This window comes from Rhineura floridana, chromosome 20, assembly GCF_030035675.1.
Source record: "Rhineura floridana isolate rRhiFlo1 chromosome 20, rRhiFlo1.hap2, whole genome shotgun sequence".
NCBI classification, from domain to species: Eukaryota; Metazoa; Chordata; class Lepidosauria; order Squamata; family Rhineuridae; genus Rhineura; species Rhineura floridana.
In genome coordinates, this window is record NC_084499.1 from 5025206 (window position 1) to 5038666 (window position 13461).

Here is a 13461-nt window from a genome sequence, read left to right on the forward strand (position 1 = left end):
GCTTTTATGCCACTAAATCTTCCAAGAACCAGCACCAGAAAACACCCATCTAAAAACAGGCAATTTAACTCTGCCCATGATAGAGCCTCCCTTTATATTTAAAAACACACACCCAAATAGGATTCTAACATTTTTGCCCATCTAAAAAATATGCATTTTGTAGTCCATGCTATCCTATCTATAGTAGTTAAGGCAGGATACAATCCCCCCTACAGATTGACCAATAAAATATTTGTCTTTTAAATAGGGAAGGGGGACTGTTCCTTAGCTGAAGGACAAACAGAAGGAATGGAGCAAGGAAAAAGGGTTCCACATATTTTCTCATATAAATCCAAAATTTGGTTGGAAGATGGACACTTGCCTCTTTCTTCCAGTCAGGATTCATTGGGTTGCAAGCACCTGAGGACAGAGCAAGCTGCAAGTCCAAACTGTTGTTAACAAAACAATAAAAATGCCACAAGGGCAAGTACAGGCAGGTGTGATGAAACTGGGCGCCCCTTGCTACAATGATGGGAGTGGGATCAAGTGGGACAGCCCCCTTTTCTGATCCTTCTGCACCTCCATGGATGACGCCACAGGCACACACAGTCTTGCTCTTCTCCCTTGTCTTGACATACCCGTTCACAATCAAGAGTGAAAGTCAGGAACTGCTAGGTCAGCTGCAGTCTGCTAATATGGGCACTGTATCTCGCCGGGAGAGCAACATAGAAGCCTGGTCTATCTTTGGGATTCAAGTTGTCCGTTTCAACTGAGTGAGTTACATTTTGCTCCAAAGATAAAGGAGATTTCCAGAAACAGATGCATCCTTTGGCAAGGGACAGGTAGGGACTCTTCCTCCCACTACTTCGCACAAGGCTTCAGAGGCACTCAGACAGCAGCCACAAGGCTCACTGTTTTCAGGAGGTCAGAGGCAGTGGAATCCACAGATTCTGGCTAACTACCACAACCAGCCAAAATTTGTGGACTACTGGTTATGCTCAATACAATAGTCAATTAAACAGTGACAATCGCTTAATTCAGCTGACCTGTAAATAGAAACCTGCCATTTCTGTTCCCATTTTTAGCCACTCTGCTGTTTCAACGTAGAAACAAGTTTCAAATAAGAATAAGAAATAAGTTTCAAAAGCTCAAGGGCACAGATTTTAGCTTTGAGAATCAGCCATAACTTCCACTTTTGCACTTATTATTCACAAAACATCTGGAGACAAAAGCATTTGAATAAACATCAGGTACGGGTTCAGCACATCCTGCAATACCTGCACAAGGCACAAGTGTCAGACCTGCACTGATTTTTCCACGAGAACAGAGTTACGCATCTTTTACAGTTTTGCATCCAACTCAGTTTTGTGAGTGTTTATGAGGAAAGTACAAAAAGTAGCACTATAATGAACCCTTTAGGCAACAAAAAGCTCCAATATCTCAAGATACCTTCAAATTCTGGCCAGTCACAGACTATCAGGTCTCCAGAAAGCCAACGACTCTTCTGGCTGTCCCAGTTACGCCACCAGAGAAATAACAACAATCACGTATCACCCTGTGCTAGGTCAATCAGAGGTCTGACTACAGCTTAAATAGCTCAAATCACACATGGATGTCCAAATGTACTGTTGGAAAAATCAGCAGGAAAAATGAGTTTTCCTTGGGAAAACTCCAAATGTTACTTATAAAACAACTGATTAGTTACAGGAAGAGGGAGTTTATATATATATATTTAAAAATCACAGTACTGGAAAACACCCTAAGCTCTTTACTCCACCCTATCTCCCTACATTTTGTGACAAGACACTCCATGCATTAAATCATTCCCACCCTTCACCCAATTAAGCCTTGCCATCCAGAGCCTAAGGTGTTCCATAACATGAAGAAGTACGGTATAAAAGAACAGCACACATGAGCAAGGTGCCCTGTGCCAGATATGCCTGCTCGATTCAAACAATGGTTTGTTGATCATCAGTAAAACACACTGCATGCTATAGGAACTGTCAGAAATACAATACTTTGGATCGGGATCACCACCCCAGTGCCTGCAGGTGCCATGGTACCCTCGAAGATCTTCAGTGGCACCCCCAGGCAGCAGCCCCAGACACTGAACTTTCTTTTTTAAAAAGTTTTAGTTCTTCTAGAAAGAAATATGAAGCAAAATGTGCAGCTCCACTCCTAAGCGATGTGTGTGAAATGAGCTAGCCCAGCTTGCTCCCACTTGTGTTTTTAGCCAATGAGTGAAGTCAGAGCTGTGACTGACAAATGAGTTGTTTCAACACCAGGCAATAGAACTCCCTGGGGTTTGAAAGAGGTTGTTTCCTGTTCCCTTTAGTGCACTTTTCCTGTTTCTGCCTTATTTTCTAATCCTTGAAATCTCCATAGTTTTATCCTAGTAGCCAGAATGCAGGTTGTTGGGGAAAAAGCAGCAGCAATGACTCTACTTTCTCAATGTTGTGTTATGACACACCCCATGGCAGCCATTTTGTGATTGGTGCCCCCAGCACTCTCTCAAAATTTGAAATGTGCCCACTGGTTGACAACCCTTGCTTTGGATAGTCTCTACAGAAGGTAACTTTTCATATTGTAACATTGCTGTAACTAAAAACTGACTGTAAAAGACCAAGTAGCAACCCTACCCCATAAACCACACACCATACCATGCCATTATCACAATTATTCAAAGAAATAATGGAAGTGCAGGGAGTGGGGAGAATGTTTACCTCCATCTCAGGCTTGAATTTGTCTTCAAAAACTGCCATGGCTGCCAATGAACCTGAACCTGAAACCAGCAAAGAGAAGCTATCAGCCGTAGTTTTTACTACAATTGCATCTAACACATTTTTATTGTTTTAAAAGAAAGCAAAATGGCAACACTAACACAATAAAAATAATCATCTTTGTTTTGCTACAGACCATTTAAACATCCCTAGCATGACCAGCGTCTCTTCTTCCAACTAGAGTTTGCCAATACAGTCTTATTCTGAAGGGTGGCACAGAAAAAAGCAGCTTAAAAAGTTGTACCCGGTTCCCACTAGCATTTTCCAAGCTACTCTCCAACAGAATTCTTTATTTATTAGGTTTATATTCCGCCATTTCTCCCAGTAGCAGCCCAGGGTAGCAGCATAAGCAGAACTTGGGGGAGGAGGGGAATAGGTTAGGCTTTTGTTTCTTGAACCCCCAAACCTTGGCCACTCCTTCGGAACCTCCAGAACTACCTCTTTAAGCCTTGTGCAGACACAGCCAAAAAAAATCACACTGGCTGACTTTGGGATGTATTTGGACCTCAATGAGATTTCCAATGGAAGGATGGGATCACTCTCCCTGAGACGTACGCACACGCAACAACAAAAAACTTATTCAGAGGAAGTAGAATTTTTCTGAGCAGTATACACTGGCCCCTTCTCCATGCATGTTAACACCACTTCTGGAGGATTTTTTTTTTAGACTTTTAACTTGTTTTGCATACCACTATCTGTTTGGCTGAACCCAGTGGTTTTTTATTTCCGTAAGGAAAATGGTAGGTGGGAACTGGCTGAAGCTTAGCGATGCTGTACAGGTGACAGTTTGCGACAATGACATAGGACAACCGTGTAGGTCTACTCATGTGTAAATTACACAATAAAAAGCGCACTTGGGCCCAAAAAGTGCCTCGTAAGCCTTGTGAGGGTTACATCCTGGCCTGTGTATTTTTATTGGGGCATTTTTAGAATGCCCGTTTTATATATAATGATACTGAACCACTATGGCCCAGCCAGAAGCTTTGAGATGAGGCAGGCTAGAGCATTAAACACATTTACATCAGCTGAAAGAAAGATTGTTTCTATAAGTTTGTTTGGTACATCCCCAGGGAAAAAGATGTTGGAACATGGGTGGTCATTCCATCTCATCTACCCAGTTTATGTTGTATTTATTTATTTATTTTATTGCATTGCATTTCTAAACCACCCTATAGCTAACAGCTCCCAGGGCGGTGTACAACACGATAAAACCACAATATTTAAAATACAAGCAAGTGTGTATTGCGCATACAATTATAAAACATATTTAAAAACAGAGTAAAAGAAAATAAACATAAGATTAAATTTAAAAAAAACTTAAAATGCCTGGGTGAAGAGGTGGGTTTTTACCTGGCGCCGAAAAGATGACAGAGAAGGCGCCAGGCGTATCTCATCTGGGAGGGCATTCCATAATTCAGGGGCCACCACCGAAAAGGCCCTAGATCTAGTTTTGGATTGTTTCTTGTTTGCACGGTAAACAAGTAAGGCACAACAGACAAAAGTGACAAACGTGACTCACACACAAGGGTTTCAATGCACCGCATCTCTGACCATTTCGAGCACTGTTCCACAAAATTAGTAACAGAAACCCTCTTCCCCCAAAATGAGCTACAGGCATTACAAATCCACATGTACAGCCTACAAGTGGACTTTCTAAAGAGCAGCTATGAACCATCTGGCATTCTTGAACTAGTTTTGTTCAGAAAAGAACACAAATCTTCCTTGCATGGAGGCATCATCATCATCATCATGTTTCAGTGCAGCCCAGATGACATTTCAGGCTGCTCTACTTTTGGAGACTGTTGCTAACTTTGTTCAATTTTTTATGCCAATTAAGAGATTTTTTGGCATTTATTACTTTTTAACTTGTTTTGCATACCACTATCTGTTTAGCTGGGTCACCCAGAAAGCCATATCTTCCATTTAAAATGATTTGTGTACATCGCTTGACCACTTCAATGGTTTAGTAAAAGAAAAAGGCAGCGATTAAACAGTTTCAAATGAGGTGTCCTGCTGATTTTATCAAGTCTGCTGAATGTATAATGAAAAGGGAGAAGCTGACAGTGACACTGCTGAGAAAATACAGACTATCTTATCTGAACCATTTAAGGAGGTCCAATTATAGATCAAGTTTAAAGGGTAGAGGCAGCAGATTTACAGACACAAATCAATCAACATGGTAATCCCAGCGAATGTGACAAAGACTCCTCCTGTTATGGAATATTGCTGTGGTTGAGGATCATTACCTTTACAGTACCAAATACATCACATTTATAAGCAGCAGGGTGCGCAAAGCATACTCCAGGCAATGGCTATTCGTTTTAGCCTCGGAGCCACATAGGCTCCATTTTCAAAAAGTAAGGAATGGGAAATAAAAAGGATTTTTGTGTGTGTGTGAGGGGCTGTCAGGAGAAGAGAGCAATAAGCACAAAATATGCCAGTTGCCAAAAATAGCAAACAAGAGGAACTGTGCTGAACCACAAAGAGGTCAAAATGAAGTTGTGCTGCTCTGGATACAGTTTATCGGGCAAGCCCTACTGCAAGATCCCCTCAAACGGAATAAGCAGAATCAGGGGGAAGAGGTCAGGGTTCCTGAAGAGTCCTGAAATTGTCCTGGAGTTTTCACCGGCAAGGCAAGAGCCATAAAATAGCAGAAGAAATATTTTACAGCAATCTCTTTTCATTCACACTCTGGCAAAATTCCTATTATTTAGGGGGGGTGCGCGTGTGTGTACAAGAGAGAGAAAACGTAAGCGTCTGTGTGTGCATCCTTGCAGTACGTTACCACTAGCCCCAGTTACCCAAGCATCTGAGGTAGCTTCTGCTCTCCATCCAAGTCTTTACAACTGCAGAGCCTTTCATGTTTGGCAGCAGCTTGTACTGACTTCCACAGGAGAGCCTTAACGGGCAGAAATAAGGGGCTCTGGGGGCCATCTGATCTCTCACCCCAAACACTGGTGATCTCAACCTTGGAGCAGAGACCACACACGTCATTCACTTCCTGCACAAAATTCACTGGAAGACAGCCCCACCCTGGCTTAAGTTGCTCGGCCATGCTAGTGCATGACAGACACATGAAACTGGCATTCTGCATGGCAAACAGCTTTGCAAAAACACAGTCATGTTAATTATGTCAAAGGCGCTAAACCATAAGATTGTGAGACAATTTCAGCCCGGGCAACAGAACTCCCTCACTTTCCAAAAGCACTACAAATTACTGCTCAGAGAGTCAGGGCTGCTTCAGCAACTACCTCATTCTCTTTAGTGCTATGAAATCCTCAGTGAACAGAGCCCCGTTTGGAGACAGGAGCTGTGTAGAGCTCTTAGGATGCCAAGTAGTCTCCAACACTGCAGAGAATTGGACACAGCTGAATACAAGGCTGCTTGAGCCACAGTGCATGCTCTAAAACTACTAATACCTAACACAGTATCTTTCTCTATAACAGCCTGCCTGTGTCTTAACATCTGCTGGGGGCCAGACTCTTCTTAATGTATGTTGTACATGTTATGTGTCAAGAAGGGAAAGACCTCTTGCCACAGCACCTCAATTGTGGAACATCCACACAGAATTCGGTGGGCAACAACTTTTGTTATCTTTTTCAGCGCCAAGCCAAACATTTTCTGTTTGCCTGAGGCATTTTACTTGTGTAGTCTGCCCTATTGCATTTATTGCCTTGTAAAGCTGTTTTGACTGGATTTTATGTTTTTTATTTCATGGATATATGACCATTTTTGGTCTTATTATGTACACCATTCTGATAGCTGATAAAGGGTGGTTTTAAATTATTTTAAAATAAATAGATCAAGGTACACAAGTGTCTAAGTGCTAATTGTAACTCAATCAAAAACAGCTTAGAAGTAAACTCTGCCCAGATCTCAAATGTTTTCTTGATTAGGTCCAGAAAGAATAATGAGGGGGGATTTCTGAACTATGTTCTAATGACAGTTACATTCCAGAGTTACAGCATGCCTCTTTATATATCTGTTGACCTAGAGATACTTCTTTTATTTTAAAAGGATCTTGCTGTCCCATATTTAACAGATATAGGACTTGTCCCTTTACACACCACAATCAGCAAAACCTATATTTTAAGCATGAAACATTCAGTGAAGTGTGCTTTCTTTTACTAAATCATATCTCCCAATACACAAGAACCTGTTTGCTGCTGCCTCTGCCTGCCGCACTGGCAAATGTGTGCAGTGTGACGAGAGTAACATTTAGATTTCTCTAATCCATCAGTGTCAACAGTCCCTGACAGGGCACTTATTCACAAATGCTCATTGTTATTCAATTTGCTGTTCCTCCTAGGAAGAAATCCAGTGCTCTCCACAGACCCATCGATCGGCATCATTTTTCACTCTGGTTCCTGGCTGAGAGGCCTGGTCTCCTGGTGGCATTGCCTGCACTGCAGACAGACATGGCCAATGCATGAAGAGCTGATTTATGAATATGAAACAATACTGGTGCCAAGAGATCAGGCTCAGCCACAAGAGACCACCAGAATGTATCTTGCTGCTTCCCAAGTCTAAACTACAGACTTCAAGCCCTTTAATTTTATGCACGCATTTCATTATATAGCCATGGCCAGAAGCTTTTCTAGACAAGCCAGCAATCAGACAATCTTGCCTCGTTTGCTGAAATCCACATTTGTCCTTTGTCAGCATAAACACCTTAATTTGATGTTTTCACTCCTGAGTAAGCACTGAGTATATTTTAAACTCTTTCTGATTGTCTGTTTAGGCACAAAATGCTGGATTTCTGTTTCCTTTGCCTATTGTGAGCAATGGTAGATACAAGCAATATATTTTTTTAAAAACCCTACGCAAATCTTGTCTGTCTAGCAACAAAAGATAAGGTGGAGGAAATTAGCATTCAGTTTGTAGATGCATTAGGAAGTCATTAGTAGTAACGGTTTGCATGTGCCTAACATCTTTTCAGGTCTGAGTATTTACACTTCTGTGCTAATATTTTGGCACATAAGAGTTCACTCAGTCTTTGCAGGTCTGCATTCATGTTGCATCATAACTGTCCATCCAAAAGATAAGGCTTTACTGTGCTCCTTTCCGGAAGGGGCCAAAACCAGGTTATTTCAATTTAGAAGCACTGACATACATGCTTGTTTCTAGTTATTCCTGACAAGGACAGAGCTGATGTCTGATTTTATCATCATTTTAAGATTGGTATACTGCACTCTGGGATAAGAAATTCATATTCTTTCTTCAGAGCAACTTCAAACTCTCAGTCTGCCATATTACATTTAAACATGCACCCTATGAGCTTTCCACAAATTATTAAAAAGTACCTTGAAGTTGTCCATATTATATGAGGTTGACCAGATCTGGGATTTGCACAATATACCCTGTGTCATTCCTGTAATGAAGCACTGCTAGATATTTGATAGCCCAGTCCGAAGCACATTCGGTTGGAATTAAGTCCTATGGAGTTCAGTTGGACTTGCTTTCAAGCATGCTGCTGGAATTGCAGCCTTATTTTTATTTTCTTTTTAAAGAAAGAGTAGCATGGTGGATAAAAAAAGGCAGATTAATACCATTAGGCTTCTTAGGCTTAGATGCCTATCCTCATCTAATGAGAGCAGACCTCACCAGTCAGATCTCTTTCACTGTGTTCAGTGAACAATATTCACAAGATAGCCATGCTTTAGAGTATCAAACAAAAAAGAGTCAAATGATGCCTGGTGTAAGGCAGATACAAGCCTTGCAGTTTTGGTTCACTAATCACTAATACACATGCAGCAAGGTAATTTATGGTTCAGTAGTTTAATAATTTATAAGTTTCAGGGCACATTTATAAATATTAATCCAATTTCATATTTTATGTTAATTCATATAAGAGCCTGAATAGAATATTACATCATAAATCCTATAATAGCATTCTTTCAAAAATTGATTTTATGCACAGAATAAATAATTTACTGCTTTGTAGGATACCATGGCACCATCTATTGGTCTAAAAAAACTTCTCCCTGTTCTTCTAAGCATTTTGTACAAATCTGCTTGTATATACCCAGGACTCCTATTTTTCCTAGCACTCGTATGAAACAGCATCAAAACAAATCAAACTGATCTAGTAATCACTGACCACTCCTCTTCCAAAATCCAACTAGGGCTATTAATAAAAGAAATTTTTCTGCAACCAGATATATATTTTCTCTACTTGTCTTACTTGTTCCAAAGAAGAAACAATATTTGGGCCAATAAAAGTAAATGTATTATTTCTGCACATATACGAGACAAGAGTTTTGGAGCAAGCTGCTGTCAGATCAGAAAGCAAACTGCAACTTTGTGAACAATCTGTGCCAAACACAGTCCTCAGCAAATGTCCATACTATCATTTACCTACTAACTATGGCAGCAATTTCAAGAACAAATCGTTAAACGAAAAGCTCTCACTTGCATTCATCACTGACAAAAAAATTTAGTCAGCTGAATTTATTTTTTGTTGCTGTCAACCAGTGTACCTGCTATGTAAGAAATCTTAAATGATCCTTTCAGTGTTATTTCTCTAGAGGTTCCAATGGCATTTCAGATACACTCTCTCTCTCTCTCTCTCTCTCACACACACTCTCTCTCTCACACACACTCTCTCTCTCACACACACTCTCTGTCTCTCTCTCTCTCTGTCTCTCTCTCTCTCTGTCTCTCTCTCTCTCTGTCTCTCTCTCTCTCTGTCTCTCTCTCTCTCTGTCTCTCTCTCTCTCTGTCTCTCTCTCTCTCTGTCTCTCTCTCTCTCTGTCTCTCTCTCTCTGTCTGTGTGTGTTTTAATGTTTTGATGAAGAACCACTACCTTGGGATTTGATTCAGCAAAACATCTGTCATTCAGCATCAAAGCTATGCTCTGGGAGCCACTTCTCTGGCAAGTCCGGGCAAGCTGCATTTCCTACCTCCCCATCCCACAACTCGCCAATGATTTAAATTATTATTAAGAGTCAAGAGAGATGATCAAACAAAGAAACAAGATGCCTGTTTTACTTCCAGTTTCTACACTAGTAATTACATACCAGAATGAAGCACACAAAAAGAGTACCTGGTGACAAGGAAACAAACGCTAAATGCCATGGGTTCCCACTAGTGGGCAGTGCACTTACCTACGTTATAAAAGGAAAAGACTCACCCATAGTGACGTAAGGCAATTTGTCAGTAGATCCATGCGGATAGATGCTGTAGAGATGGGCCCCAGTGACATCTACGCCACCTAGAACTAAGGCAGCACCAATGTAACCTTGATACCTGGGGGCCATAAATGCGCGCATCATAAGAGTGTGCGAATGCATTCACAACACAAAAGTCTCCATTTTTAATGCTGCTTGTACAATTATTTTAACACATAGGTATTTTAGAACATACCACTCAACTGCTCAACCTGCCTAACTACATGTGTCTGTATGCTGTTTACTAAACAAGGAAAGTGGGGGAGGGGGAGAGAGAGAAGTGGCAGCAGCACTGACCAATCCACAGGCTGGTTACCTGAAAAGCATCTGCTTGAGCATCCGGTTGGCTGTGACCACCCTTGGAAGCCGTCCAGTTGAGAGTGAGTGGAGTTCCATGTTAGAAGAAATCAACTGAGTTGTCATTTCAGTATCTGCAGCCGTTCCAGCACCACAACAACTGCAAACATATTTGCTTCATTTAGTAAATATGCAGCTTCAAAACAATTATCTAGAAGCCATGGCTGCGCATGGAACTCATTTGCGACTCTATAGGAATCAAGAGCTAACTAGGCAGCATCAATTAAAGCAGGCAATAATTTTCAGGACACCATAGAGAAATCACTTTGTACAGCATGAACAATTAAACACCCATTCTTTCTCCTACTACTTTTAACTAGTTCCCTCCATTGGAAAGAAAACAGTATGCAACTTTCCATTCCCCAGAATGCTTCCAGAAAATTTGTGGATGTGAAGAGGCCTAGAAAAAAAGTAGAAACGTATCTACTTACTAAATGTTTGGAGAAATAAAGTGAATTTTTGAGCAGTTCTTGTCAGCAACAATCATCCCTTCAGTGGCTCTTGTGTCTGCTCCAAGTACAACCCCATCCTGAAGAAAGAAAGAAAGAAAGAAAGAAAGAAAGAAAGAAAGAAAGAAAGAAAGAAAGAAAGAAAGAAAGAAAGAAGATTGCAATCCTGTACCAATTTTCCTGGGAGCAAATTTCACTGAGCTCAATGGAATTTACGTTTATAGGATAAGCACTAAAAGAGCTAATGTTATGCAAAAAACATGAGGGGGGAAGGCAAGATCTCACCTTATACACTACCCCAGCGATGGTGGTGCCTGTCTTGCGGGCAGTAGGGAGGTGCAAACTCTTCTTGGCCCCTTCTGCTTCCAGCTGTGCATTCCTACAACAGGAAAGAACAGTGAAAATGAAATACCAGTGTTAAAAAACTAAAAACTTCTCCACAAAAAGTATAAGCAGATAGCGAATCCCCTAATCACTGCTGGAAGAGAAAAAACAGATGCAGCAACTTTGGGTGGAGTCGAAGTCGGTAGAAATGTACCGACTCTGACTTCAAAATAAATTTAATATTTTAATATTAATTTATTAATATTAATAAATTAATATACATTTGCCATTTATGAAGGAGTCGAACAGTAGAAAAATAGAGAAATAGGAGTTGAAGGTTTGACGTACCGACTTCACAGCCCTGCCCCTGACTAGTTCATATACCAGCTTTTGGACACATACACCGACCAGAAATTTAGGATTTTTTGTTGTTTGAAGTTGTAGGTTGCAAGCAGATCCAGCTGGATCCAAATCAAACCTGCTTACCTCCCAAGTAAGGCTGGCCAAGGGCTGGGGTACCCGTCAGTGCAACAATGGATTATTATGGGTACCCACGCAAGTCAGGGAGCAGACAGGTGTGTTGCCCTTGATGCCAGCAGGTATCCCCACACACAAGCAATCTCTAGACCACAAATCTTACTCCCCACTCCTCTTCCAGTTACAGAATTACTGGGGGGGCAGTGAGGGAAGGATCCTTGGCAACTACTTCTAGAACCATCATTTGCCTAATAAAGAGTAAATTGTGAATGGTACCCCACTATCGTACCATTTGAGCACTATTCCCACCCCCTTAGAGTCCTTCATCTCATTACGGAGAAGAAAGGAAAACAAATCCAGGTCTGGTTTAGAAAATCACAGATACTTTTAAGGTTACAAATAACAATAATAAAAAATATGCCCCCCACCGCAGTCGGCTCCTTCTCTTCCAAAGGAAAAAGCACCCACCCCAAGGGAAAGTGGGGGGCGGCTGTTGGAGGGAGTTTGCTATTTGGGGGCAGGAAAGGGCTGGTCTCAGACAGCAGCGGGGGTCGCATAGGGGTCTCGCTCGGGGCTGGAGCGGGGCCCCTGATAAGAGCCCCCTTGAGACTCCCTTCTCCTCCTCATCCCTGCAAAAGGTAGGGGTCCAGAGACGGGTTTCAAAGCTCTCCCACCCACCCCCCATTAAAAACACAAAAGTGTCTTGGAAACAACATATTGGCATTTCTCTACTGTTTCCATGGGCCGGGCCAGTCATAGCCGAGTCACACGGGGGGGGGAGGGGAATGAAAACACGAACTCAGCACGCGAAGAGGAATGAACGGGAAAACAGCCTGTTTTAAAAAGATTTCCACCGGAGGGTTTTCCGCCGGCTCTTCCCCGGTGGCCCGCAACGCCAACAGCGCCGCCGCCAGGGCCGGGCAGAGGTAGGCCTCGCCGCCTCCTGAGTCACGGCACGCCTTCCCCACGCGCCGCCGCGCTCTCCCTTCTCCTCGCCCCCTCAGCCCCTCACGCCGGCCGGCCAGTCGGCCGGCTTCCTCCCCTCCGACCCGCCACTGACCGGGCGCAGTTGTGGAAGCTGAATCCTCCCGCGGCGGCGGCGGCTTGCGGGGCCTGCAGCACGGAGAGCGTCGCCATCTTTGCTTTCGCTTTTCCCCTCAGAGGCAGGCGGCGTCGGAAGCGGAACCGGCCTTGGCTGAGGAGGCGGAGAGCGGCCGCGGCAGTCGCTGAATCACTGCTACTGCGCAGAAAGAGTGAGCATGACGCAGCTGGAAATTCTGCGATTGGCTAGAAGAGATCACGAGGGTGGGACGTTTGTCGGAGTACGTAACTTGCGGAAAGGCGGGCAGTGGGGGCGCGTGCTCCGCTCCGGCTTGGCTTTGCTGTGTCTTAAATAATGGAACCTTAAAGCTGTCCGGGCTTCGTTGTTGAGTCCTCCCCACATGAACCATTGGGAGGATTCCACGACCTTTCTTGGTACCGGAAGTGGGGTGCGGGGGGTCTCCCTCCAGGGCCGTGCCGGAGGCCCGGCGGACTGACAGCAGTTTCGAGCTCACTCCTCTAAGGAGGTAAGAGGTCCTCTTTTCCAAAACCTCCTGCTGTCCTCCGTGGGTCTGGGCTGCCTGTCCCGGAGTGGCGATAACGGACATCCCTAGCTCTGCGAAGGCCCGGCCTTGAGGTTGCCACTGCCAGGCCTCCATGATCCTGCTTTGGAAGCTGGTTTCAGGTGATTAGAAACTGTGGACTGCCTTCAAGTCGATCCCGACTTATGGCGACCCTACGAAGAGGGTTTTCGTGGTAAGCGGTGTTCAGAGGGGGTTTGCCATTGCCTCCTTCTGAGGCTGAGAGGCAGTGACTGGCCCAAGGTCTCCCAGTGAGCAACAATAACAACAGATCCTTTATTTGCATTAGCTACTTACCATTGAA

At 43.2% G+C, this 13461-nt stretch overlaps 1 protein-coding gene across 1 annotated transcript in view; it reads right to left on the minus strand.

The window, feature by feature from the left end:
- PSMB7 (proteasome 20S subunit beta 7) overlaps positions 1–12844 on the minus strand; it is a 28002-nt gene extending 15158 nt beyond the window's left edge. The window contains exons 1-6 of the mRNA XM_061604267.1: positions 12596–12844; positions 11020–11113; positions 10717–10814; positions 10245–10385; positions 9892–10007; positions 2703–2761 (exon numbers count right to left, since the gene is read on the minus strand). Coding sequence (XP_061460251.1) covers positions 2703–2761; positions 9892–10007; positions 10245–10385; positions 10717–10814; positions 11020–11113; positions 12596–12672 — 585 coding nt within the window. The 5' untranslated portion in view covers positions 12673–12844. The remainder of the gene's footprint in view (positions 1–2702; positions 2762–9891; positions 10008–10244; positions 10386–10716; positions 10815–11019; positions 11114–12595) is intronic.
- Positions 12845–13461: the final 617 nt, after the last annotated feature.